Source organism: Anas acuta, chromosome 24 (assembly GCF_963932015.1).
Source record: "Anas acuta chromosome 24, bAnaAcu1.1, whole genome shotgun sequence".
Lineage (NCBI taxonomy): Eukaryota > Metazoa > Chordata > Aves > Anseriformes > Anatidae > Anas > Anas acuta.
Window position 1 is genome coordinate 5,305,604 of NC_089002.1, and position 27,872 is coordinate 5,333,475.

General features: G+C 52.9%; 1 protein-coding gene across 6 annotated transcripts; it reads right to left on the bottom strand.

Annotated features, from left to right (window-relative positions):
• Nucleotides 1–97: 97 nt before the first annotated feature.
• On the bottom strand, nucleotides 98–27,221 carry SLC45A3 (solute carrier family 45 member 3). 6 transcript variants are annotated; one of them, XM_068659600.1, is made up of 8 exons: nucleotides 26,906–27,221; nucleotides 26,718–26,824; nucleotides 14,143–14,259; nucleotides 13,855–14,000; nucleotides 9,117–9,536; nucleotides 8,049–8,876; nucleotides 6,450–6,715; nucleotides 98–3,303 (listed from the first exon to the last, which is right to left on the bottom strand). In XM_068659600.1, the coding sequence occupies exons 5-8, from the start codon at nucleotides 9,286–9,288 to the stop codon at nucleotides 2,836–2,838; spliced, it is 1,734 nt and encodes a 577-aa protein (XP_068515701.1). In that variant the 5' UTR covers nucleotides 9,289–9,536; nucleotides 13,855–14,000; nucleotides 14,143–14,259; nucleotides 26,718–26,824; nucleotides 26,906–27,221; the 3' UTR covers nucleotides 98–2,835. The 6 variants fall into 6 exon arrangements, with proteins under 6 accessions (XP_068515701.1, XP_068515700.1, XP_068515704.1 ...); XM_068659599.1 differs by lacking the exons at nucleotides 13,855–14,000; nucleotides 14,143–14,259; XM_068659603.1 differs by lacking the exons at nucleotides 13,855–14,000; nucleotides 14,143–14,259; nucleotides 26,718–26,824.
• Between the last annotated feature and the right edge of the window lie 651 nt (nucleotides 27,222–27,872).

The following is a 27,872-nucleotide window of genomic DNA, read 5'->3' on the forward strand; positions in this document are numbered from 1 at the left end:
GCCCCAGCCCCGGACCCCAGCCCCAGCCCCAAATTCGCTGGAGGCTCCCCCTGGCGGCTCGCTCCCACCCCGACCCCTGTAGGGACACACACCGCTGGGCAGTTTGAGCGCATTTTATTTCCTCGGTTTCATATAAATTTATTATAGCCATCCTCTGACATCGTATACAAAATATTTACTCTACTGAATAAATAAAACAGCCGCGCCTCGCAGACAGTACGCGATCTCCAAAGAAACCCGGCATCGACACGGCCGTCCCTCGCCCACAGGTTCACAAAAAGAGCCCCAGATCACAGAAGATGCTCGCCCCGCTCCCCTCTGTCCCCAGCCTGGCTCTCACAGCCACCGATCAATAACTGCAGCATCTTTTTCTCTCATGTTCCAAACCCAAAGGTGTTAGAAAAAAAAGGCTGACACCCTCCTGAGCCCACTGCTTCCTCAAGGATCACCGGGATGTTCCTAACAAAGCATTCAAGGCCTTCATCACCAGACCAGTAGACCTGAGGTTGGTGTGGAAGTACTCTACAGGCACTTAGGCAAATGGCAAGAGATTCCAGCATTCAGGTGGGGACCGGTTTGAAAAATCTTGGTCAGAGGTTACTGACCGCTAGGAGCACTCGTCCCAGCAACACCCCACCGTTGGCAATGTTTTGCCTCAAAAACTTCCTTCCGAAGCCCGAAGTGGACAGAGACCAGGGTAGGAAGTGCAGATGAAAAACTGTTTCCGTAGGTGGTTAAGCAGCCACCAGATCCATCCCCCGAACAGCTGCAAGTCAGCACACAGACCTTGTTGTGGGAAAGGGAGGCCGGTAGGCATATAATTTGAGAAGAAATACAACAAAAACAGTCACCCTTTACAGGAAAGATACTTTAAAAAAACTTAGGAGAAGCTCTCTCAGGACCCGTCTGCAGACAGCAGGGGAGTAACCTGGCTTCCATGCCAAGGAATGGTCTGACACGACCTCCCAAAAATAGCAACATTTTGCCCTTAGCAGAACCTCACCAGTGCATCTCACTGCCCACACACCTCCACAGAAAATTACTCACAAACACTTTGTTTAGACCAGCCAAAATTAAGGACTGACGAACTCCTTCATGCTCTCAGCCTAGCCTCCGAACGCCCAGCTCGTGCTTTTCTCTGTGCATTTCAAAGCCTAAGTGCTGACTGGGGGCCAGGACCTGGACTCCTACTTGGTGTATGAGGAATCTCCAAGTGGCAGAGATCTTCTATCTGCAGAATTATTGCAGCTGGTCCACTCGCAGCAGGCATGGGGCTGGCCAGAAGCACACACAGCTGCAGCCGCTCGTCTGCCAGGGCAGATGACTCACATCTGAGGGCTGCCCAACCTAAACAAGGCAGCAGCATCGGTCCCGGTGCAGCAGGCACTCTGCCTTACTCTCACAGGTAACTGTGTTTATGCTGCGCCTCAGTAAGGATCTTGACCTCTGGAAATTAAAAAAAAAAAAGGCCAAAACAAGCATAACATAGTAAACGTGTAATCTGGATCAGCAAACCACAGGCACAAACAGCACCGAGAGTTTCTGTTCTGCTCCTTCCTTCATCCAACACACCAAGAACTAGGCTTGCCCTGTTCTCAAAGCAGCAGACGGAGTGTTCATGATGCTGTTTCCAGCAGCTGCTTTGGGAGCGCTGGCAGTGCTTTAACTCACCAGGGCACCGCGATGCAGTGTGCTCTGCACACACACTCCTGCCAGCCTGCAAGCACAGCCAAAAGCCCTTCTGTTTGGAAAGGGTCTGGTCTGGAAGGCTGCCTTGGGGCCACCTCTTCGAAGGAACACAGACACAGCCAGAGAGCAACACGAGGTAGCTAGCACAGCAGCGACTGCTGCCGAGTTCAGCTGGCTGTCGCTAGACAAGCAATCCCTGCAGCTTCCTCCAGCCTAGGAGAGCTTCCAGGAGAGCTCTCTCTGTTCTACTTCACTGTCACAGGGCTGAAAACCCCCTTGTGGTACTGCAGCATCTTTTAGGGGTCAGGTGTGGAAGAGGCACACCAGCCCAGATCTGCTGGGAGGCACTGGGAGAGAACAGGTGGCTGCTCCGGGCCCTGAGGAGTGAGAGATCTGTTACTGAGAACTGTAAGGAAAGCTAAAAACAATCATTCAGGAAAAAAAAATAAATTAAGAAGTCCTTCTCATCTGCTGAAACTTGGTACATATGTAAAAGATAAGTCACCTTTTGGAATTGGTCCTAACGAAACGTCACTTGTTTTTCCCAAACAAGGCAGAGTAACTTTTCTCCTAAAGGGTTTCTCCCAGTCAGAAGGGAGACTGAAGCACGCGTGTGCACATGCGCACCCCTTTGCTCCATGACCAAACCTCAGCCACCCATCCTTTTCCCAAGGAAATCTCCTCCCAGTGCCCTGTTTGAAGTGTTACTCAAGAAGCTGAGTGAAATTACAACAAGCAGGGTAAGAGGACACATCTATAGCTGGGAAACAGGAGAGCCAGTGATTTCTTCCTCCCCTCCCACATCACTGCCTCTCCTGCTCAGTTTAGGTAGAAACATGACAGAAACGTGACCCGTTATTAAAGGAAAAGTCCGTTTCCATTCTGTCCCCCTGTACAATCTCCTTTGGTGCTGGTTGTGCAGTGCTTTCATCTGATAAAGGCACCACGTGGAGAGCACTGCTGGCCTGAAGCACAATGCCCCGATGCCTCATATTTACACCTGAGATTAGCTCTGCTGCACGCCTCCTGCCCCCGGCCTAGAGCAACCCCCCGGGGGGCCCAGCAGCAGCGTGGGGAGAGCACACACAACACGAGGCTCGTTTCACCACGTGAAGGCACCCGCGTGCTGCCCCTGGGCATTCCCCATCACACCGAATACTTGGCCATGTCACTCTTATCAAAGACAACTTTGGTTGCAAAGTAGATGGCCACCAGGCCAAAGCCAGCAGCCGACACCATGTAGGCAGTCACCGACTGCGTAAACTGCACGATGGACCCCATGAAGAGGGAGGGGACAACCTGAGAGAGAAGGAAAGCACTGTCCAAAATGGCCAGGTCCAGGCAGATCCCTCGGCCAGGAGCCACCGAGTCCGGCTCTCCCACCATCATCATCAGCGAGACATCGCAGGAGGAGCTGACGCACAGAGCTGAGCTGGCAGCCGGAGGAGGAGAGGAAGAGGAGGAGGAAGAAGAGGAGGAGGAGGAGTAGAGGCTCCCAGCATGTCCGTTCTGGTAAGTCAGCTTCTGGCTGGAAAGGCTTTTAGGGAAGGCCGATTTCTTGTCCAGTCGAGCTGGATCTTCCTCCTCTTTGCTCTTGAATTTATGCAAAAACACCTGGGGAAAGAAGAAGGGCACGTGAGGAATGAGTAGGAAGGGTGGCGCCCAGAAAATGAGGAGGGGGACAGGGGTCCCTGCTGTGTGAGAGAGCAAAACCACTCTGAGCTCCGTGTGCTGGAGGTGTGGAGCCTGCAGTGAGCCTGGCACATGTGTGGTGGCCTCCAGGAGCCAGCCTGGCTCTTCCTGACTGGCACAGGACTCAAAGCAACCCTGACTCACCGGGGAAACTGGCCAAGAGGTGCCCTTGTTGTGTTCAAGCTCCACAGCACAGCACAGCGCCACAGCACAGCACCAGCCCAGGCTCTGCGCTTGGGGATGTTTTGCTCCGAGCCCCGGGTCATCACCTCCTCCCTGGGTGCCAGCTCCACTCCACTCCACTCCACCCAAAAGCAGCTGATGCAGGCTCACAGGGCAGGAGCGAAGGGCCAGAGCCCGCTTTGGGCACATCCCAGAGTCAGTGCAAACACGAGCGGTTGTAAGGTGGTGGGCTGGGGACTCAAAACACTGCTGCAGAACAGCCCTAAAGACTGAAGAACTGCTCAGAGCCCTGGGTGCACGGCCCCTTCTCAGTACCCAGGATACTTACAGTGACACTGAGGTGGGTACAGAGCTGGGAGCTCAGGAAGAAGCTCTGCAGCAGACCCTGCATGCGTGACCTCAAGTGAGCTGCTTCATTTGCCTGACCTGAGCCTCCCCACTCAGGTTGGAAAAGTGGGGGAAGGAAAATCTTTATCTTCTCACCATTTTTTTTGGCCTCACTTTGCCCAGGCTGTGAGATTTCGGGGGCATGGTTCACTCCAGCAGTGTTCATGGGGAGTATTTGGATCAAAAAGCTCCCCGTGTTAATGCCAATAAATAAGGGGCAGTGGTGTGCAGATGGCAAAAACACCCCAGCTTGATAACTCCAGGGCGTTTGCACAAGCACTGATCTGTCCGGCGTAGAGCAAATAATGAAGGATGTTAATCTATTATCCGCACAATGAGATAGAACAAACAAAGAAACCAAAAGGAAAAAACAGCACCTCTCTGAGGGCAGAGAACACCACACCCAGCTGCAGGGCTCAGAGGAGCATCCTTAAGGAACCCTTCCTTCTGCAGGAGGGGCAAGGACATGGGTCACAGGAGGGAACAGGGGCAGGAGTGGGCACTTCAGCTCTGTCGCGGGCCATCCCAGAGCTTTCAGCAGTTTTGGCACCCACCCAGCTACACCCAGCCCTGCCCCAGCATATGTCAGCACCCGGCAGTCTCTGTTCGTGCTGCCCCAGGCCATGGCTGCAGTTCTGGAACACAAACAGTTTCAGGTTCAATCAGAGAAGAGAAACAGGATGAGAACTTCTTTTCCAACCTTAATGGTTCTGCTATGAACTTCACTAAATGGGAGCCAGCTTCCAAAAGCTTTCCCTGGGCTCTACTCAGATGTCTGAGTAGCTAGTTCACAGAAATTGCATCTCGAGAAAATGACTTAATCAGATATTCACTTGAATGAGCACAGTGAGAACACATCCTTTAAGATCACCCTGCGTAACGCAGGATAAACCCCAAGAGTCTTTGGTGCTTCAATCAGCAGCTTCATCTCCCTCTATAGTTGGCGGGGAGTGGTGGGAATGAGGAACCTACCTCTCCCTAATCTCATGCAGAAGGTGTGAATGTTCACCACGCATCTCACCGGAGCGAGCTTTGAGGTGCTGTTAGGACATGCAGATCTTTCCCTCCTGCTCTAGACAAGGTTTAGTGGCCATGCAGAGATGAAGAGAGCATGCAGGAGAATGGAGCGACTTACAGAGCCTGTGCAAAGCAAGGAGCTCCAGCTGGGGTGGCCTTGCAGGCTTTTGCCAACGATCCCGCACAGGGTGGAAGCAACAGCCACTCTGGATGCCCCTCTGCTGATTCACTTCAGGAGGAGCATTTGAAATTAAAAAAAAAGGTAAAAAAAAAAAAAAGAATAGAGGGAAGAGAGGAAGCAGGAACGAGGGAAGGCAAACAAAAATGATGACAGATTTCAACAGTAAGAGAAGAGAAAAGAATAGAAGTGGAGAAGATGGAGAATTTTCTGCAAATGGCATTTGAGGGACTGCTTCTTGTGGGGTCTCCCTGGAAAGTTCTTGGTAGAGGAAGGAGAAGCTTTCAAGTCAGGGCAACAGAAAGACCAAACCCTGCTATACCCCACACCTCATTGTACTGAGAGTTGTTCCCCAGCAAGATTTTGGCAAACAGTTGGGCGTGTGGCCTTCACACTCCCAGCCTGTGGGCTTTGGTTTTCATTCTCTCCATGTTATGTCCATGGGAGATCCCAGGCAAGCCGAAGCTTTTGCGAAGCAGAACACTCCCTCATGCCCCTATTTTAACGGGGTGCCTGGTGCAAATCAGGACGGGTTGGTCATAAGTATTTGTTCAATGTGAACATCTGGATGCCTGTGGTAAGGACTCCTGCTTATTTCAGTGCACAGTGAACCGCCTGCCATCGGGATGAAAGAGCTGCTCTCAAACCACAAATTAATTTTGCATTTGCAGCACAAGAGAAACTGCTATTAATCCACTGCGCAACTCAGAAACCTCCCGAGACTTTGCCACAAGGATATCATCTGTGGGACAGGATTACTGGCTTTTGTGTTATGGCAAAAGTTTCTCAAGGTTTGTTTTTAACGGAGCTAGGGGAATAGGAAAAATCTCCCTATTTTACTGCTTTTCATGTTACGGACCAAAATTCAAAAGCAGGACTTCACACCTGTTTTAGCACTTTGGGCTAAATGGCAATTCTGCAGATGTGACTTAGCTGCAGAAAACACATGGCAACAACTAATCTGCACCAGTGTCCCTAAATGTTTGCTACACACGGAGGACCATAGGGCATCCCTTTTGGTGCGCTAATCCTAGCTTTCTCCCATCTCACCCACTCCCCACCATTTAAAATTGCAAAATGCTTCTTGTGAGCAAGGAATGCCTAGGGAAGGAGATGCTAAACTCTCGTCTCTCCTCAATTCCAGATAAATCTTCAGAGAAGATGCAGCCTGGAGACAAAAGGCACACGAGGAGAACCTCTGAACACAGGCAGGTTTTTCTCTGCCATGGCCTGAGGTGACTGGGGCAGCTACAAGCAGCTGAAGAGGCTGCCCAAGCTGTCGCCCTCTGGAGCAGGTCCCTACCTGCTTTTCATGATGATAGAGCGATGCCAGCGTGTATGGCAGGATCTGGAGTGCAGAGAAGGTGAAGCCCGTGAGAGCAGCTGAGACGGTCACAACGATGACGCTGCGGGAAAGGCACATGACGAAGGCAGCGGCGGGGAAGAACACCACGCTGGCCAGGTAGACCGCCCGCGTCCCAAAGCGCTTCACCATCCGGTCCATGATTGTCGAGAAGAAGATGGACGTGACGCACTGCAGGAAGAGGCCCAAGCTACCCATCCGGACACCTGTGGGTAAGCAGAGGTGGTGACGGACGCTGCCACGACTGCGCCCAGGCCTCAGACAGCCAAGCGCCTTCGGGCTTCATTCCTCCCTCCAGTGCCCAATTCGGGCTAGAGGGGCGATGAGAGGGGGAGACAGAAATGCAAACGCCGTTCTTCTCTTGGAAAGCTTTGGTTCTCACCTTCCTGCTCTTGATCAGGATCTGTGTCACCTGCTCATGAACCAGGATCTGTTATCTGATGCCAAAAGCAGCGGGAGAACAAAAGGAACAACAAGAAACTGTGCTTCAGCCAAGGGAAAGTATACAACATCCACTGAGCGACGGCAGCATCCGGCAGCAATCCGGACCTTACCCTTTGCAAAGATCTATCAGATTTCAGGGAATTAAAGCCATTAACTCCTTGGAGCAAGGATCATTACTCATCATGTGTTTCTATGAGTGCTAGCACAATGGAGCCCTGACCTGCTGGAAGCTATACAGTGGAAGTGTTAAATAATAATTAAGCTCCCTCTAAGTTAAACAGAGGCACAGCACAAAGAGGCAGTGTACTGCAGAGCTCGCGGAGGCACTGGGTGGAAAACTCAGAGGGTAGGGTATACAGCTAGAGGAGGGCCAGGGGAATGCCTCCAGGAATAAAGGATTTGGATCTAGGGGAGGGAAAGAAGGGCTGGGCAGTGGAGTCAAGGCTCTGGCACAACACAGCAGCCAAAATGAGGACAGCAGGCAACAGTAAGCAGGTAACGTGCTGGAGTGAGCAGGATCTCATGGTGGGCATGTGGCAGCTCCTGACTCATGGTGAGCAGTAACAGGAAGCACTGGAAAGAGCGGTGGGAACTGGGGAAGCTGCTCCAGGGCTCCCCAGATACAGATGTGAGAAGGGAATCTCACAGTCGTGTGGAAGGCAGATGTAGCAAAGCCTTTTCGACCCCTGCCCTCCAAGAGACTGGGGGCACCATCACCTCTCCTTTAAAAAGGAGGGAGGAGGAGAGGAAGGACATGGCAGAGGTGGTCAGTGTTTGCAGACAGAGCCAGGTATGTGCTGTTCAGCATGCAAACTGCCGGACCATTCTGCCACTTAACAATTCAGCCCCAGGCCAGGGCTGTGCTGCCAGATCTATTTCTGTGTTCATAGCTCAGAGGAGAACGAGGTGTTTCCCTGTGCAATGCTCTCTTGGTCACGGGGGAATGTTTTTTCCTGACCCACCTGCAGAAGGTGTAGTTCCCTGTAACAAGTTTTTGCATTACAGGCAGAGCTGGGCCCATTCCTAGCTCCCACTAAACGCTCCTGTCCCAGGGAACAGACCCTGAGGCCACAGAGCAGGCGGTTCACTTCTCACCTTCATCGTAGTGGCGTCTGGCGTCTGTGCCCGGCTTGGCTCTGGGGACACCGTGGTACAGCCCTTCCCCAACAAAATCTGTGTAGAACAGCATGAAAGTCATGAGTGCCATCCAGCTGCAGAGCTCGGCCACGAACAGGCGCCGGATGACCCTGGGGATGCGGCAGTAGAGGCTGTGAAGCCGCGGCAGCAGCGTGCAGAGGTTTCTGAGGGCCTGCACCATGTGCCTGGCCTGCAGGAGGCTCTTGGAGAGCTGGCAAGAGCAGCAGGCAGGAGGGGAGGGCTTCGGGAGAGCATCCTTCAGCGCTGCACCATCCAGGGCATCTGCCTGGGTGGCTGCCTCTTCGGTCACAAAGAGCGTGGCCAGCACACAGCCGAGGAAAATGACAGCCAGGAGGCTGAAGAGGCACGTCTCCTGCCCTCCCAGGTACGGGGCCAGAAAGCTGCCCCCCCAGTCGATGGCTGGCAGCAGGTAGCCAATGCAGCCCCCCAGGCTGATCATGAAGGCGTACATGGAGAAGGCCTGGCGGCAGTTGTCGGGCTCCTGGAAGAGGTCCGAGAGCAGGGCCTCGAGCGGGGTGAAGCAGACCTGGCCGCAGAAATCCAGCAACCCGATGCCCAGGATGAGGAAGGCGATCTCCAGCGGGCGAGTGTTGAGGGCGAACAGGCTGGCCAGGCTGCTGGCGTGCGGGATCACGAAGAGGCTCAGCAGGACTCCCAGGCACAGCATCCAGATGAAAGGCCGCCTCCGGCCATAGCTGCTGTGCCAGTGGTCGCTGGCAGACCCGATCAGTGGGACAAAAACCAAGCCAAGGACCGGTCCTATCCCTGGAACAGAGGAAGAGGTAGTGTTAGGGGACAGAACCGGACAGGACTCCAGTCTATGCGCACTGCAGCAAAAGCCTGGGATGTTTCAGGGACCCAGTAAGCTTCACTGGGTCATAGCCCTCCCCTCCAAACACGAGGCTGCCCTTGGTGTAACAGCCATCCTGCAGCCACCCCTCCATGTTCTGATCTACCCCTTGAAGCGGCAACAAGCCCCTCGAAGACGAGCGAGAACCTGCCTACCCAAAACCATGGTCATGAACTTCTCCTCGACGCCCACTTCCAGCAGCAGCGGGGGCACGTAGGTGATGCCGGCAGCCAGGCAGACCTCGAGGCCGAACGTCAGGGAGTTGAGCAGCAGGAGCTGGGCCCGGCGGCTGTGCAGCAGCGTGCTGAGCCCCGCTCTGTGAGCCATGCTGCCCCACAGCCTCACGGACAGAGGGCTGCGGCGCTCTGGCGATCCCAGAGATGTCCCACGGGTGAGCTCTGGAGCTTCCGATCCCGGTCTGCCAGACGGATGCTGCCTCCCATTTTTAGTGTCAGTGAGCAAACCGCCTTCTCCTCTTCCTCCTGCTGCAAGATGTGGGCCCAGCAATGTCAAGTCCAAGCGTGGGCAGGCCGAGATCCCTCTCTGTGCTTCCCCTTCTGCTCACATGCTGTGGTCTGAGAGAAGAGACGGCTCGTTAGGCACGGGGTAGGGGACAGGACTAAAAGCAGGTGCCACACAGACATGTCACAGCTGAAAGAAACGCTGTCCCCACAGGCTTACAGATGTGAGGACACCTGGGAGAGCTGTGGGGTTTTAAGGCTTGAGCTATGTTCATGCCTGGTTTCTCTCCAAGGGCTTGTGGCAGGTGAGACAGGCACCTGTCAGAAACAGTTTGGGAAAACCCAACCCTGCCTTCGGGCAGCGGGAGGCCTAATGACCCCTCGGTGTCCCGTCCATCCTCATCTGATAGATGGGAAGTTGTAGCCGAGACACAAAGCCTAACCTCAGAAAGGACTTTGGGTCCCCTCTCCCAGTGAAATCAATTACGAGTCCCCGTTGGAGGATGGAGGTGGGCAGAGCCTGCAGCCACTCGGGACACCTCTGGGGACCTGCACCACCACCTGCTGACCACACATCTCCCCCCAGCTCCCGGGGACGCCATCTCACCCAAATCCTGCCTCCAGCCCCCGAGACGGGGCGCAGGGAACAGATGGTGCCTCCGTGGAGTTTCACAAACAAACCTGACCCACTTTAGCCTCGTCTAACAGTGAACGGCAATTACCTTACTCATTAGTCTGAGTCATTTATTTGCCCTGTAACATGCTCCCTCTCCCCAGCCTTCTTCAGAGGGGAGAGGCCACCAGATCCGGACAGGGTCTGAACAGCCAGAAGCAGATGCCTCTTAGAAACTTGTGCTGAGCCTGCCACTATGGCACTCTGCAACAAAACCTAATCCTGTGAGGTTGCCAGTATCCAGCCTAGTCCCAGCTGCTGTGTGGCTAACAGCATCTTGGGGAGACGGCCTGTGGTTACCTTGGGAGAGGTAGAATGGGTTAGCACTTCAAGCTCCTGCACAGACATTGATTCAGGAGCAAACCAAACTGAATTCTCAGGGATTCGTCTGCTCTGACTTCACACCCTATGTGGGCCACCAGCGAGTTTCGTTGTTATGCCTGGCTCCAACAGGTCCCACTGTCCCAAACTGTTCCAGCACAGGATTTGTTCCTCAAAGCACCCCCTGCACTCTGCTGCTGGTTTGTACAACCTTCTGCCTCCGGTCCCACCACAGCTCAGCCCCCAGGAGCTTTGGGTCCTGTGCGTGACAGAGGCTGGGCAGAACACGGGACATTCCAGCGGAGGCGCTTATCTCTGCCTGCTCCCTCCCTGACTCCGGGAAGCTGTGGCTGTTTACTTGCCGGTACACCTCCTTCATGCCAGAGAGGCTAACTGGTACAGTTTGCCTTCCTTAGCTGTGGAGAGTGAGCCCAGCAGGAGGAACAAGGTGAAAATCCAGTTTTGCGGCCCTGTCCCCTTCGAAATTCTTTGCCTCAATTAGAGGAGAGAGCAAGAGATGTCCCCTCCTGCTGCAGGGACCATCTCTGGGCCAACACGTGCCTCCCTCCTCTGCACCCTGAGGCCACCAGGACTCGAGGCTGTGCCTGGCCTTGGGTCAGGCCTTGCAGAGCTGGAAGGGCTGCTTGTCAGGGGGCCGAAACGGGTGTGAAGTGTGTACAGAGCCCCTGGCACTGGCAGCCCTGCAGGAGGAGCCGCTGGACCCCAGCTTCCCAGAGCACACGCGTTTGGCCTCCATCACTGCACAAGCGTTAGACGGGTATAATTTACACGGCTGCTGCCTTTCCCCTTTCCTCCCCTCTCGCCATCAGCCAAAAACATACAGAGACAGCCGGGTGAAGCAGGAGGCACAGCGGTGAGGTTTGCACAGATACAAGCATCCCTCCCTGCCTCTCGCTGTGCAGAGAAGGGGCAGGGCTCCCCAGCTCAGGAGCTGACAGGCTGCCAATTAGGCACAATAAGCGCTGATTAGTTTCCTACCGGAATCCCTCACCTTCCCCCTCCGCGCTTAGACCTTGACTGTCACAAAGGATACCTTCTTTTACCAACTGCGAACATTTAAACGGCTCGCCCAAGGTCAAACAGCGAGCTAACGGCAGAGGGGAGGGAGCAGCAGATTTTTTTAATCACTACACATCCTTCAAAGGAGCACCAAGGCCCCAGCTACACCCAGCGTTACTTCTCCTGCACTCTGTCGGCAAGGAAGCGACTGGGGGCAGCAACCACCTTTCTTAGATGTGGGCTAGACACAGGATGTCTCAGCCTTGTTCGTTTTTTACGATGGGTGCCCAGCTGGCTGACAGCCCTGGGGTAGGAATTTAAGCTGCAGCCCTCCAGCAGCGTGAGGTTTGATGCTGTTAGCTGGAGGAAGCAGGCTCCCGAGACAAAATTATCAGAGCTAGACCTGGAAGGGAGCTGCAATGTCTGCTGTCTACAGGGATCCTCGCTGCTGTAGTCCAGGCTTTGGAGGGAAATTTATCCCAAGGGAAACGAACATTAAGTAAATGATGTCTCACACACACACACATACGCACAAGAAACAAAACAAACACTTTTTTCTTTCCTTTATCCTAGCGACACCTCCAGCAGCGATTAACCGGCACTGGGAGGGGAGCATGAACCTGTACATCTCCCCAGCTGCCTGAGAATTTCAGGCTGAGGGACAGAGGCTGGATCGCTTATCAGTAGGGAAGAACAGATCTGTCTCTTCCCCCCTCCACACTCTCAAAGGACTTTAATGAAAAAATAAATCCCAGCGTACCCAGTGGCGATACCCACGATCAGAAGTTACCTACAGCAACCAAGTCACAGACTCAGCACCCATAGATTACAAACTCTTTTCTGTTTAAATTTAATCTTGTCCCAATACCCACCAACTATCTCCTTATTTTGCTCACAGAAAACCGAGAGATGGACTTAGCTGCAAAGAACTCCCGGTGCAAACTACCAAAAGCGTCTGATCCGTAAAGACAGGGCAGAGAGATGGAAAATGAAGATTTGGGAGGTTTGAGGGAGGCAGAAGGCAGCACTCACCTCCCCCAGGCAGAGCGGTGACAGCAGATCCCCGCAGCCAGCCGGTATGCGGCACTCAGGAAAAGCTGCTTAAGTAGGCTGCAGGCAAGCAGAGGTAGAACCGAGCAGGTACACAGAAGGGTTTGGTTTCAGGGCCCTCCCTGCCTCCTGATAACGCCGAGCTGCACGGGGTTGTTGGTGCTGTTAGCACCACGGCCACGCCTGCGCTGGGCCCCTCGTGCACGGTGCTGAGCAAACACGGGCTGCCAGCACCAGCCTCACAAAGCCACTCTGCACCGAGTACTTTGCTGCTCCAGTTCCCAAACCAGCTCAGAAAGAAACTCCGGGATGTGGATTCACATCTAAACCGCCCTGCTTTGCTGTTCACGTTTTGTCACCTCCTCCTGTGGATCTGCTGGGGCTTCAGGAACGGATCCTCTGCGCTACGGGCACCTGCAGGTCCCAGGTGGGGTGTGCAGAGCAGGGCTCCCCGTCTGCTCCCACGCTGCTCCCCATCATCGAGGGGTCTGGGGCTGAACCAGCAAGCAGAGACAGCCTCAGCACAGGGGATTATTATTATTGGTATTTTAAAGACCATGAGATGTTGCCTTCAGTTTTGCAGGTGACAATCTGGTTCTGAAGAACAGCCCCAGCAGCAAGACCTAACGCTTCGGTTGAACTGCTCGTCTCTGCCAGGACAGTTTATTTGGCAGGCTACTCAGGAGGACTGATTTGAGGGGGTGGCTGGTCAGAAAGCTACGTGACAGAAAGCACTGTTGGCCTTCTGGCCTCAGTTTCCCCCAGCTTTACCGGCAGGAACAGCATTTGTCCCTCCCTAAGGACACAGTGCCAAGCACCTTGACAAGGATAACAGCTAACCCCTCCCAAAACTGCATCCCAGCCCTTCTGTGCAGGGTTTCCTGCACACAGCAGCAGAAAGGAGCCACGGCTGGGGCTTTTCCACAACCGTGCACCAGGCTGTCATGGCACGGGGACATCACCTGCTGCTGAGCGCTAAGGCTCTTCCTCTCCCTCCCCCGGGAGCAGCAAGGCACTTGTAAACCCAAGGTTTTCTGTTTTAGTTTTAAGCTCACAACCCGAACTTTTCCTTCCTTTCCTCTGCAGAGAACCAGCAGATCAACCCCAGGAGGCTCTTCCACCTGGCAGCCAGGTAGGAGGGCGGGACAGGGCAGGAGCTCAGCAGCACCCAGCACCATGCTGTCCGCACAAAGGCAGCCCCGGGGCAGCTCTGTGCCACCCACCCGGACACAGGAGCTGGCCCAGCACCTACAACCAAAGGACTGCACCTCCTGCACGTCTGCTGTCTCCTGCACCCCCTCTCCTCTCCTGTGACAACACCCAGAAGGGGGGAAGCCGGGCTGGCTGCCTCTGCTGAGCACGACTCACCTGGCAGCAGTAACAGGGAGCAGGCAGGAGGAGCAGGGCTGAAGCCAGGGGATCAGCTTCTGAGAGTCCGGTTCTTTCACGGCAGGGGACCAGCAGGCTTGGATTTGTGCCTTTCCCCTAGTCAGAGTGGATTCCTTGCTCACGTGCTTAGAGAAAAAGTTTTGACAAACGTCCTCGTGAGCTCAGCGTGGTACAGACGGTACAGACACAGAGCTGCAGCGGGTGCACGGCCGCACGCAGCCACGGGGCTGGATGTGCCGGTGATGTCAGATGCAGGGACTCGCTTACCAAGCAACGAAACAGCTAGCAGACAGCTAACCTCCCACTTCCTTTCTCTCAGCAGCACGGGCGCTGCTCCGTGTGCCCTCCCCAGCGGGCTCCGCGCCGCACCTTTTGCTGGGACACCTTGAGAAAACAAACTGTGTGCTAATGGACATGCACCGAAAGAAGCTTCTCCGCCTCCTGATCTCCTCAAATCTTCACAGCATAGGATATTACAAGTAATTGCATCTGTGCTTAGACAGAATGACGACCGAGGGACAGCCGTTTTATAAATAAAACTGGGGTGTAGTTACGCGGCTGAGAAAAACTCCCTCCTTCCTCCAAAGAGTCCACATCTCGCCGCTCTGCAGCCTTCCCCATCACCCCCGTGGGTGCAGAGATGAGATGTTGCTGTGCGTGGTAGCAACCCCTCTGATTTATTGCTACCCAGCAGATGAACAAACAGCCGCAGCAATGATCAGCCCATGGAGATCTGCCAGCACTTGTGACCTGCCCGGCCCTGTAACAACCCAAACCCTTTCTTACACGGGAAGAAATTTCCCTGGGTCAGCCTTTGCCAGGCTGGAGGCAGGAGACGGTGAAGGGCAGGGGCTGCTCCAGGTGACCTGGCCCCACACCTTTCCTCCCCACCACACGGCAGATTCGATGCAGGAACTGATTGCCAACGAGCAGCGGGGAGAGGGGAGGGCGAGGGGTATTGTTAGCCATTCATAACCACAGCGTTACACTTCCAACCTTCCGAGGGGCTCTTTCTGAACGTTATTAATTCCCCGCTCCCTGGAAGCCCTTTGGAAGAAAGGGTGGGAGCGAGCACAAGGGCGAGCGCTTCGGGAAGGGCTGTTCATACAGTGCCAGAGCCTTTCACAGCTATCAGTGGCCATTCAGTGCCGCTGAATGTGAAATACACCATGGAGAATAGCTCTGGCAGGCTTGCGCGGGATGAAATGGAAAACTCACCTGACCTCTCCTGACCCTCTCCCCTTCCCCCCCCTCCAAATCTCCTTGACCCCATTCACAGTGTGGGGAGAGGGGAGTGGTCATTAAGCAGGGATGGGAGAATTGCAATTTATTTAGTCTCCCTGAATTAACTCTGCGTTTCCTTTGAGCTCAGGGGCTCCATTATATTGGCCTCGGCAGCTCAGCTTAGGGAAAGAGCAGCAGCGGGTGGAAATCCCCTTAGATGAGAACAAGGAAGACCCAAGGGCCACAGCCCATTCGAAATTCCCTCCCTTACCCCGCCGTGCAGCACCCAGCAGCCCAGACACCAGGAGTTATCAATCCAGGAAAAACGCTGGATGCTACAGACATCTAGGAGCTGGAGGAAGGGGCACGTCCCCAAGGCAGCTCAGAACACCTTCCACGTGGTTTGTTCATAAGGGAGACATTTAAATTTATTGGGATTGGGAGTTGTTTTATCTGCCGGGCAGCAATTGCTTCCTTGCAGCACCCATGAGGTGGTTATCCTGCTGTTAGGGCTATCGGAAGGTCATGGCTCAGCTTGTGGTTGGTGCTCTTGTGGAGAGCAGACTGATCCCTGCCCAAGGAACACAAGCACAGAGACTGAAAGCAATTCACTACGATCTCCATTTTGTGAACTGAGAGCAGGAAGCAAAAGAGAGAAGAAGGAGCCAAGCTTTAAGCGCCTGGAACTACCGGGGGGCTGCATCTCCCCCTTTCTGCGGGCCACCAAACCTTACTGTGCTGCTCTGAGCAGAGCAAAGCCCTTGTGTCCTGTAACACCGAGCCAGTCACCTCATCTGTGGCTGTCAGGAGCTCAACAGGACAGAGGTTGAGACACAATCTCAGGCCCTGCCAGGTTCCTAGTGCCTCGACCGTGGACTGCGAGTCATTTCGGAGCTATCTGGTCCTCCTGCCCCGAGATGCTCTCCTCTCCCGGCAGGCTAACGGCACCGTCCATGCCAGGGGGATAGTTTGCAGAATGGGGAAAGGATCTGTCCTGCTTGCCCTTCACCCTGCACGTCGCTGGTATTTCACGCTTCTTTCTGAAGCCAAGCCAACAGCTCTGCAGACTCTTTATCCTCACCCTGCCCCAGAACATCAAACAGACAGCGGGACAGCCCCCAGGCTCCACTGACCTCCTGTCCACAACCTGCTTCTTCCCCTTGGCAGACAAAGGAACTGCTCCTGGCAGGAGCTCCAGCCTGAGCTCCCCTGCCTGCCAGCCTGGCCAGAGAAAGAGACAGAGCAGCAGAGGCCAGTTCCAGCCTCTCCTCCTCCCGTAACAAACCAGGAACTGCCTCCAGCTCGCGAGGTCACTGACACAGCAGAGGCCACGCTGACACGTTTTGGAGCTTGCTGCGGACAGCCCGGGATGCCAGAGGGTGCCAGGAACTCTCCCACAGCTGGCAGGCGTCACCAGCACGTCCACCCGCCTGCAGCCACGCAGGGCTTCGGGCTGCTGGGTGAGATCCTGCCCCAGCCCACACGAGGAGGAGCGTGGCCAAGTGAAAGCAGGGTGCAGGGAGGAGCTGAGCTCCGTGCAGGGGCCGAGGCTGAAGGGCTGAAACCTGGTCTGCAGCTCGGCCCCATTTCCATGAGGGACACTGACTGGAGAGCCAAGCAAGCTAAGCTGTGATGCAGGGAAGGACTGAGTGCCCTAAAAAATATCCTACAGCTCAGCTGCAGAAGGAGCTTCACAGAGCACTGAAGGAGCTGCGGTGGGACTGCTGGTGCCAGCTGCAGGGCAGGACAGCCTCACAGCATTTCACCCACTTAGGGCCAGCAGCTGATCTCCAAACTTCACGAAGCACAGAGAAGTCTCACGCTCCCCTAAACACACACAACGCAACCCAAGAGGCATCGCTTTCAGCTCCCACTCCCGTCTCGCTCCTGCTGGTCACCCTCCCCTGAGCTGGCGTCGGGTGTGCCACAAACAGCTCAAACCTCCAGACCAGGCTGGCATTACTGTGTACAGCTTTTTTTTTTTTTGCTGTGGCATGAGCCAGGCTCTTACTTTTATTCATGAGAGGAGCCCCTGTTTTGGAGTGGGAGGGCAAACGCGAGATGAGCTGGTTCTGCTTTCCACTTGAGTTCATTTTTGCTGTTTAAAATACTGTGCCCATCGCCCTGGCACTTGCTCTGACTCAGCCTTTCCCCCACCCCCTCTTTTTTTATTTTTATTGCCGAAGAATAAAAATGTAAATCGAACTGGGAAGGAAAAAAAAAAAAAAAAAAAAGAGCCCCCTCCAGGTGCCCCCCTTCTCCGCAGTAACGGGCGCAGATTCTATCCACCGCCACATGACCAGGGCCCGTATTTCTGTGTCAGGGTGTAAAACCTTCCCCGCTGAGCCGCCTTTTCTCTGCCTGAGGCTGGGGGCTTCTGCTCCGCGTCTAGTCAAACAGGCCCACAAAGGGGATTAAGGAGAGCCCCTCAGCCCCACAGAGTAATCCATCAAATTATCCCTTGTTGGCGGTGCCGGCCGCCTTGGGGGGAGCGGAGGGAGGGAGCTCCGCAGGCTTTTAAAGGCGCTGAAATTATACTTGAGCCTGAAACACTCCACCCAGCTGCTCCAGCCCGCAGCACAATGAGCTGGTTGTAAAGGGAATACCGGGGAGCGAGGAAAAAAAAAAAAAAAAAGAGACGGCCGCTGGTAAAAAGCACAGCAGCCTCCCGATGTGTGACAGCCCAACAGGTGGCTCGGGCCCCGCTCCCGCGACCCCGCAGCAGCGCGATAGTGCCGGGATGCCTGTGCCTGGGGAGACCCTGAGCCTCCAAATAACATTGGGGTGTGTTGGTCCTGCTCAAATGGGCCCTGGGCATGGCCTTAGTGCAGTCAAGGCTGAGGCAGAGCCCGCATTTAGCTGCTGAGGAGCCCCTGGTGCTCTCCTGCAGGGGATGAGGTCTGGGTCCGGCAGTGCTGTGATGGTGCCACCCCAGGCTGTCCCCCTGCAGGCCCCCTGAAAAAGCAGATCACACTCACCAAACTCTGTCTACCTGGATATTGAATCTGCATTTTCCTGCAGTGCAGCTACACCTGCATAGCTCAATCCCACACAAGCTTCTCTGCTTGGCATCACTGCCCTGTTTCGAGGTGTGAAGCCTGCCATCCACCAGCCTTCCCTGAGCAAGCACGTGGGACTTCAGAGGCTTGCATTTCCGTAAGTGTTCTTAGGCAGAAAGCACTTACCCCAACAACCTGGAACTGGCAAAGGAAAGAGCAAACCAGTCCTGGTGGGAGGCTGGTAGCTGGCAGGGAGCACACATGCCTGTCCCGTGGATGCTGCGCTGCTCACCTTGGCACTGAGACAGCGACACAAAAACTTCTCAGTTCTGGTCACCAGTGCTGAGCAGGAGGAAAATTTCCCACCTGTTACAGAGAAGAAATGGGAAGGCAGAAACCCTAGCTATTTTATTGTGCCTGCTTTGCAATGTCTGTTCGCAGGGCTGGGAAAATGGGAAGTGAAATTGGAACTTCTTGTTTCCAACCAAAGCACGAATGCTGCGTAACGGCACGTCTGCCTGCCCAGCTAGCCACAGCACCGTCGCTCCTCCAGCACGGCTCTGGGACTTGCACCCCATGAGAGATCATCATCATTTCTGGCTTTATTTAGCAAACTGTGACAATCACGGGGCCAGCTGAGTCTCGGTGCCAGCCTCAGGGTGGAGAGGGCAGCTGTGATGTGCTAGCACAACGCAGCAGCCACAGCAGAGGGCCGAGCCATACCCCAACGGGCCCGTTTTGAAGCTGCAGAGAGGGGTCTGACAAATATAACCACAGCAGGAGCTGCTGCTTCCTAACCCTGAAATCTCACCTTCCCTCATTTTTGCCAAAATCGTGTCCTGAGGTCCATACCTAGGACAGACAGAGGTTTGGCTGGTTGCTCCTCCCTGCGTGGCGGTGCTTGGAGAGCAGCAGGCAACAGGCGCAGGCTTCTGCAGTCCCTCGCGCTGAAAGTTTTGGGAGCGTGACCTTGTGCTCTTCCTCAAAGGATATACTTTGAATCCTAGACACACACAGAGCTAATGGGCTCTTTTGTAATCACATGGTAGTTAGTCCATTTTTTCATGGTAATTTTCTGGTCTGCAATTCCAGTTATTTGTGTCCCTGCCGGAGAAGTTTGATGCTAACATATCTCTCGGCAAGCCCTTTGACCTCCGCTGGCAGGTTGGTGGGTTTCTCCCTCTCTGTTTTCTGTCTCTAAAATGAGGTCATGGCTTTGAAAGAGACAAAGAGCCTTTGCAGCGTGAGGAATAGCCCCAAGACAGCTGTGAGCACAGAACCCCCATCAGTCACATCGGGCCCTGAGCGCATGAGAGGCGAGCAAGCTGGGCAACAGCCCGCAGCTCTCCTGGGAACGGCTGGGTTTTACCCCCCTGCTCGGAGATCGTGCAAGAGCTCGTACCGAGCACGAACGGATGCGGACGGGCAGCCACCCGTGGTGGCACAACTCAAAGGGGGGAGGGAATGCAGCAAACCCCGCAGACTTTGGGCTGGGAGCTGCTGTAAGGTCCCGCTGGCCCTGCTGTCTGTCCCCCTGGCAGGGTTGCTGTTTCCGTCCCGCTGCCTCTCAGCCACCTGCGTGCTGCCCTGTGGGCTGCAGCTGCCCACGGAGGTGGGTTTACACCACTTTGCCAGGCTCCTTCTGCCTCAGCAGCCACAGGGATGGGTGAGCGGCACGCAGGCAATGACCGGATTTCTCTTTAAGGTCACGCATCCAAGTCCCGAGATCTTTCTTACAAGAAAAGCAATTTCACGTGCCTCAGATAGCAAAAACTTTGCACGAGCCCTGCCATCTGCCTGCGGCACGCCAACGTCTCCGTGTTAATGAGGGCCCTCAGATCACCTCCTTATCATGACAGACCGGTCATGAGGTCTGGGTCTAAAAACAAGAGATCCTGTGATTTTACTTCTGTCTGAAGCTGTCTGGATAACTACAAAGATAAAAAGCCATCAGGGTGTGTTTTTTAAGACAGATAACTTTCACTGAAAGATTGTTATAAGCAGCTTAGGAAGCCTTTTCCTTTCCCCGTTCTCATTATCAGTTTAATGTACCACGGACCCTGAACTCGCAGGGATTTAACGTGAAGCTGTAGCCATTTACCCAGCACACGCAGCAGCACACAGTAGCTGCCAGGGGAGTTTTCCCCTTCTGAAAAGACAAAGCCCCAAGCCGCGATTTCTATAGGCGGCGAACAGAGCGAGGCATTTTACCACCCCCCTCGCTCCCTGCCTCTGCGTACAGACAGGCACCTGACTTCTGTTTTGCAGCTCTTGCAGGAGAACCAGCCTTGAATTATTAGCTTTTTAGTAATTAAGCTGGAAGTTCAAGTTCAAAGCTGCCTGGATTTTGCCGAGCACTCCGGCCAGGGGTGCTCAGGCTTTTCGTTGCACACGTTTGGTTTCTTGCTTTGATGCACCCTGCATCCATCAAGGGGACAGGCAGGGAAGTGGTGCGAGCACTAAAGCTCCTTAGCACTTGCTGACAAGGTCTGCTGTCGTAGGGGCAGAAGATTAAAACTTTGTGCATTTCAGACTCTGAGGAGAGCAGGATTTTCTCTCCTCGCTGGGCTCTCTTGCCCATATTTACCGGAGTAAAGTTCAGCGAGCTACAAATGAAGCAGAAAGGCCTCTGATATTCCCGCAATATGCTCTGGGTGCCTCGGGCAAACAGCCAGGGCACCTCGGGCAGGCACGGTGCTGGCTCTGCCCGGTAAGAGCCGGGAAAGGGGTTATCACCAGCAGCGTTTTGGGTCGTTCTGGCTCTGCACCAGCATGTGGTGACTAGCCACAGTTGCACTCGCCTGCTAGGGGGATAGCTAGCATTCCCTGCTCTTGCCCAAGAGGCTTATTCACAGCTATCAACACGAGCCACAGACAGTGATGAATGGGAATATCTGGGGGCAGCACAAATGCAGACTGTTCGCAGAAATCAAAGCTGAAAGAGGCCCTGTTGAATCATCTTCCCCGAGGCTGTCGCAGGACTGTTCCCAACAGCACATTCTCTAGCACATTTGTCCAGCCTGGATGGATGGATCTCAAGCACTGAGGTTGCAAGAATTTCCCCTGAAACAATACCCGTGGGCTGAGGTTTAATAGCTGGAAGCATCCTTCCTAGGTTCCCTGTGCCCCTCTTTCTACGTGCACGGTCAGCCCGTTCTCCCGACAACATTTAGCTGCTCTCCTCCACCTTGCTTCAGTCAGTCCCCATGAAAAGCCACCCTTCCAGGCCCATTAATTGCTCGGTTGGCCTCGGCTGTAGCACAGCAGCCTTTTGTTCTAGCATTGCTCCAGCTGCTTCCACCACCCCTCTCGCACAGGAGTCGTTTGTCAGAGCCGTTCCCAAACCCACCTCTGGAGTCCAGCAGCGACTGCGCCCACACAAAGCCCTCTCCTGTCCCCACACGAGCCAGTACCTGGTACGCACAGCCTGCTGCCATCTCATTGTTCCTTTGTGCTCCATCTCTTTGCATTTATGAACTGCCTCGAGCCCCGGACCTACAAGGCTGCTCTCTCTGCCACCACAACAAGCCTTTATTCTGTTTGCACAGCTCCGAGCGAAGGGAGAATTTCCTCCAGAAAGCAGGCCAAGGTAGCACAGCAATACCCAGCACGCCACGCAGGCATTATACCACTGGATAGAGGGAAAAGAGAGCAGTGCAGCATCCTGGACCTGTGGCAGATGCCCTGTGTCAGTCGCAGAGCACAGCCTGCTGATGGGAGCAGCTTAAAATCACCAGCAGGTAACTCACCCACAGGCTCAGAGTTACGTAGAGGCTCTGGGTCTTGACGCAGAGAGGACGGAAAACAGAGTGCGTACACTTACACCCACTTCAAATCTAACTGAAGAGCCACTTCTGGGCACTGCTCCTAAATTAGAAGCAGGCAACTGGGAGGAGACGGCAGAATAGCTTTAAGATTTGAGGTTTGACCACCACTTCAGTTGCTTTGATGCAGGAGGTCAGATCCCAGCAGGAGTCAACCCTAATGTTTGGTAAAGAAAATGCGGTCCACGGATTTTACTGCATGCCCCATTTCACCGAAAGTCTTAACCCATAAATCTAAAGCAAGATTCAGATGTTATCCACAAATACACACATCATTCCTCAAATTGGCTCTAGCCTGCTCCACAAGAACATTAATGTCTTTTGAGTGCTGACGACTTGCACAGATTTGAGTCACTGCACTCATTATATTTGCGTTTTTCTTGAGGAAAACTAGCTCTAGCTCCTGGAGACAAACAACCACGGAGAGCTTCAGCTTCCACCAGAGTGAAGGTGGAAAAAATCTGCTCCTTTGATGGAAGAGAAAAACCTTCGACCTCACAAACCCAAACTAGCACCCACCATTGTTTTAAGTTTCTTTTTCAAATAAACCTCATCATCTTGCCAGAGGCCATCCTTACACGGTCTGAATATTCAAAAATTGGCAATTATGAGAATTCATCTGCAAACCACTGTAAGTTGGTTCTTTCTGGATCAGCAGAGCTGGTTTCACGTGCTACTCTATGAAGGTTTCCCTTGGATGTAAGGCAGGGACAGGGCCCTGAGAACTGGACTAGCAGCAGTTTTAGTGGCTGTACAGTGACTTTGAGAAAGAAAAACTGTTCAGAGCTGCAAACCAAGCACCTGCTTCTTGCTGTGTGTGTTCCAGCCGCCCTCCAGCACCGAGACAAAGAAGCCATTCGGACCACATTCCTACATTACATTTCTTATTTTGCCAGACAATATTCACGGGGGTCTGTTTCTCCTCTTCTGCAGGCTGGCAAAATGTTAAACAAATATTTTTGAACTGCAAGAGGAACTGACATTTTAGGATATGAAAACAAGGAGGAAGGGCACAAATTTGAGGACCTCCAAGGAACAGCGTGCATACAAATAATAATAAAAGGGACACTTTATAACTTCACGTGGTTATGTTTTCTGAACAAGCAACTCGATAGCTTGCTTGGTGGATACATCGGCAATTTTCTGCAGTTCCATAACACAAGATCAGATTCAGAGATTCTCAAAGCATTGAAGTGCAACAGCAGCACGAGAAATAGAACATTTCAAGGACTAAATGGATTCAACAGATTGTCAGGTTTAGAGATAAATGTGGTTTGACTGTAAACTACAAGCATCAGGGCAAAAAACTGTTATCCTCTGGGTTACTATCTTCCTGTTCTTTCCTTTACTTTATGTAGACCCGTACTTAGAGGCAACCTTCTACATGCACCTACATCGCTTGACTATCTCACAGAGACTCCTTTGAGGTTTTCCTCTCTTTTTTTTTTTTTTTTTTTTATTTATTTTTTTTTAGAAGCAAGGATTCCTCCATGAGGGTCTGTGTCCCTTTTCTCAGCTGAGCCCTAGGGTTCCTTGTTTCCACACGGCTACCTTTGATGTCTGATATCGAGCACCCAGAAGTCAAGTCAACACTGAAAATAGCTGACAACTGCTCACAAGCTTTTCATGACTCCCTCCACTCACAGCACAACCTCAATCAGGAGTTTAACTGCACAGTTCGCATCAGGAGACCCCCCAGGTTGGCTGTCCCGGGTTAGTTTTAGTTAGAAATTGCTGTTGTATGCTGAATGTCCCCAACCTCCTGCAGAAGCCGCAGGGCCCGATCATATGATGGCATTATTTGGAACAGCAGAAGTGAACAGAGATTCACCAGACATGACTTTTTCATTTCTGCTTCTCCCTCTCCATACCGGCTGCTGCCTGCTTCTCCTGAGGTGCAAGGTACAAGGTTTTATAGCTGCTGCTGCCTGCTCATCCCTGCTGCTACCTGCAGCCGTTCTCCTCCCATCCCTCTGGTCCTCCTGCTCCCTCATCGCCCTGAATCCATCACAAACCTCCACAACTTTCACCCAATGGGTCAAGTCTTTTGCTTTGATGTTGCCTGAGCCAAGATAAGGAGATAGCAGCACACACATTAAAGACAACCCAGAAGAGGTGCCAAAACAAGACACTCCTTGGTTGAATAGCTCCAACCTAGAGAAAGGTGGAGGATAAACACAAACAGATGTTGCTTACGCCATTTATAGCTCATCTGAAAAGCTCTACAGCCCCACTGCAACAAAAAAAGTGGGACAGTTGCCTGGAGAGGCCAAAGTCTGAGGAGTGCATTACTGTTACACCTATTCGTGTGTACAAAACAGGTTTAAATTGCCTGACAATATATAGCCGTGAAGGAAAAAGAAAAAAAAAAAAAAAAAAAGAGAAAGACTATCAGCAAACTACTTGTTAACATCTGTTATGTCATTTTCTTGTTATTTAAGCAAGCTCCTAGCACAGGTCTAGCCTGATACCAGATCTGACAGACTAATAACCAACTTGAATGAAACCAACTAATAGCAATGTCCAGACAAGACTACACACACACAGCAGCATCCTCGGCTTCTCTGCTACATCATCATCTGCAGCAGTCCTTTGAAAGGGTTTTCTAAAGCCATCACAAAACTGCTGCTGCAGGCACAGCTTTTCACCTTGCTTTTCACCATCACAGAACTACAGAAGGCAGGGATTAAGACTGTTACAATCCAGTAGGTTAGAAACATGACGTATAAAGACTACTTTTACAGAGCATCTAAATTTGTTTTTGTTTGCTTTCGTACATTCCTCAGAAGCAATTTGCAAACCCTCAGAGCTTCTTGTGGATCCGACACAAAAGGCTCTGGGTTGAGATTTTCAGAGTGCAGCAGGCACACCGCAGACAGGCTGATATTTTCAAAGAGGCTCTGCAAAAAGACGCTCGAGGAGACCCACACAGTTACATTGGAAGAGCCGGGGCTGCTCTGTCACTTCATTGTTCAACAGATTTGATGCTTTTAGGACCAGCTCCTTTGATACCTAATCTGACAAAGCTTCTATTGGCAGCTTGGCTACAAAACTGGGCTGCTTGGTTGCTTTTTAATATTTGATTTATCATTTTTTAGAGAGCACACTCACGATGCCATCAGCCACAAGAGCAGAGCCATCACGCTGAGCTCCATACAGAAAAACACTGCCGCTTGAGTGCTCCAGCGAAATAAACAGTTTGGGGAAAAGGTTAGCAAGAGTTTATACTAGACACTCGCATTTTCTGGGGACTCTGGCGAAGATAAAACAGACCAAAAGGCTGTATTTTCTAACTCAGCAATCAATCCAGTGATCCGAGCTTCTCGTGCTATGGATATGGTGTTTCTCACTGCTGACAAAAATGGACTACGCGCTTTTCAAAAAATGCTGCCAGCAGAGTTTGTTTGGAAAACACTCAGTATCTACTATCACTCTGTTATATTACAGTAACGATAATCTTAGAGGCTGTAAGACTACTGCTTTGTTCACAAACAATATTACCGTTATCTCTAGGCAGCTCCTACACAAAGCCACGGGGCTCAGACCTTGTAGCAACAGCTCCGTGTTGTGAAACACCTTGAGGTTCAGGTGCTTGAACCTCTTCAAGAAGAGAAGAGGCTCTCGCAGAAGACGTTGCACAGGCTACGTGTGTAACAAGTTGTAAGGGAGCACAGCCATCAAGAGACAGCACAGGAAAAAACTCCCTACAAGGAGAATTTTCCCACTAAATCCTAAGATTGGCTTATGCCCCAAAATACGGGGATTTATATCCCTTGTAAAGCTCTCTTTTAATTTACTATTAATTCTAGAGATTCTTGCTATCCATATCAAATTTCTAATCCTTTTTTCAAATCCCATAAGCTAAGCGCTCTTGGCTTCCACAATGCTTTGTGGTAATAAGTTCCAGAGTTTAAGGCACTGCCTGGAATTCGAGTGCAGGGCTGAGAATGAAGCCTTCCCAGCTCCTGCACCACAGCCACTCCCCACCGAGTGGAAGAGTTACCAGGGAGCTACGGTGATGCAAGCAAGTCCAGGTAGCATCACACATTAAAAAATAAAGAGAAAATTACAGGTAGGGTGAATAATACAAATCGTTTCAAGGCTGGTACATGTTTTTCAGGAGTGCCTGCATGACTCTGGTGCCCAAGTCATTTGGGTACTTTTGAAGTTCTTACTCATGTTCTATTTCTATAAATTCCCGGTTACTCTCATGTTACACGCAAACCCCACTCCCCTCAACCCATGTCTGAGACTAAAACAGTGCCAGACCAGGATCTTGTTGGAGCTTGGTTACTTTATCTATACTGCCCACAAGTCTGACAGGTCTAAATGAGGACCGAGAAGATTGTTCTTGGTACATTCCATCCCCCCCAGTTTCATCAGTCATTTTCTTTTTTTTAAAAAAAAAAAAAAATAAATAAATAAATAAAAAAATGAAGACCAGGCACCTTGCTAAGTTTGGCCATCACCAGAGCACAAGTATTGCTTGACTCTAGTGATTTTTTTCTTCCTGCCAAAGCTGCCGCGAAGGGGAAGACAAATTAATATCATAAGAAATTAACGCATCTTCCCCATCAAAGTCTGCAGTCACGCCAAGCTTCACAATCCTACAGAGTACTCACATTATGACACTTAGGTCCCAGGTCTAAGAAGAAAGCCTCTCCAAGCTCCCTTACATCCGAGCAGGGCAGACGAGTTAACCTGGCAGCAAATCTAAGCGGAGCCTGCAATTAGGTGCAGTGAGAGCTTCCTCCTGTCAAGCGCTGGTTTCCTTTGATTCCGAAGATTCACTGACCTGTCCTCACAAGCCCTCGGGATTTCTGGCCGTCCGCCTTCACCTCCCGCTTCCCGACTTCTTTCCAGTTCAGTTACCTTTAAAACGAACTCGCTCACAACAGATGTCTGCAACAATGAGAAGCAGGGAAAAAGGCTCAGGCTGCGTCCACACGCCAGCACAGCCCAGGAGGGGCTCAGCAGCCCTACCTGCAGCCGCTCTCCCTCTGCTCCTCGACGTGCAGGCTCTCCTCTTCTCCTCGCTTTTCCCCTAGCAAAAGCAGCACCGGATCGCAGGGAGCATCAGCGGGATTGAAGAGCTCGCAGCCGCCCCGTCCGAGCAGAAACCCGCCGGGACCCAGCGCTCTGCTCCCGGCTGCGAGCACGAGGTGGTCCCGGTCCCCCCCTCCTCCTCCCCCCCCGGGACGACCCCGAGCATCCCCGCAGCCCTTCGTCGGTGGTGCCCGGGGCTCAGCCCGGCCCCGGTGCTCAGCCCCGTGCCTCCGCCGCCGTTTAAATGGGCAGGTTGGGGCCCGGCAGGGAGCATGCGCTGCCCAGGGCGGGGCGGGGGGGACGGGGACGGCACCGGGATGGGGACGGGGACATAACGGGGACAGGGACATAACGGGACCGGGGAACCCCCAGCCCCGCATCCCGGGGTGAGCCCCGCAGCAGGGCTGGGGGGTTAGAAGTGCTCGGCTTTTTTCTTTCCTTTTTTTTTTTTTTTTCCCCTCCCTCTCCTCCTTTTTTTTTTTTTTTTTTTCCTTCTTTCTGCAGGGGAATTACCCGCGCTCCGAATCGTTTCTTGTTTGCTTTTTAACCGATCTATTCATTACTGGTAATTGCTTGGATTGTATGCAAATGACTCCCATGCTCTGGGAAGCTCGTGACCTGGCCCCCGGACATTATTCATGGTACATGACTGCCTCAAATCACACGGCGTGTGTGCACGAGAGGGGAAAGGGAGGCAGCTTGGGGGTGCTTACACACTGTCACCATCACAGAGCCCCTTGGGGTGGAAGGGACCTGAGAGATCACCCCCTTAACACCCCCCTGCCAGGGGCAGGGATGCCATCCAGACAGCCCCGGGGCAGTAATTGCTCTAACAGTAACTGAACACAAGCAGAGGTTGAGGAAAAAGGAATATTCCTAACTCCTACACAGCCCTAGAGCTGAG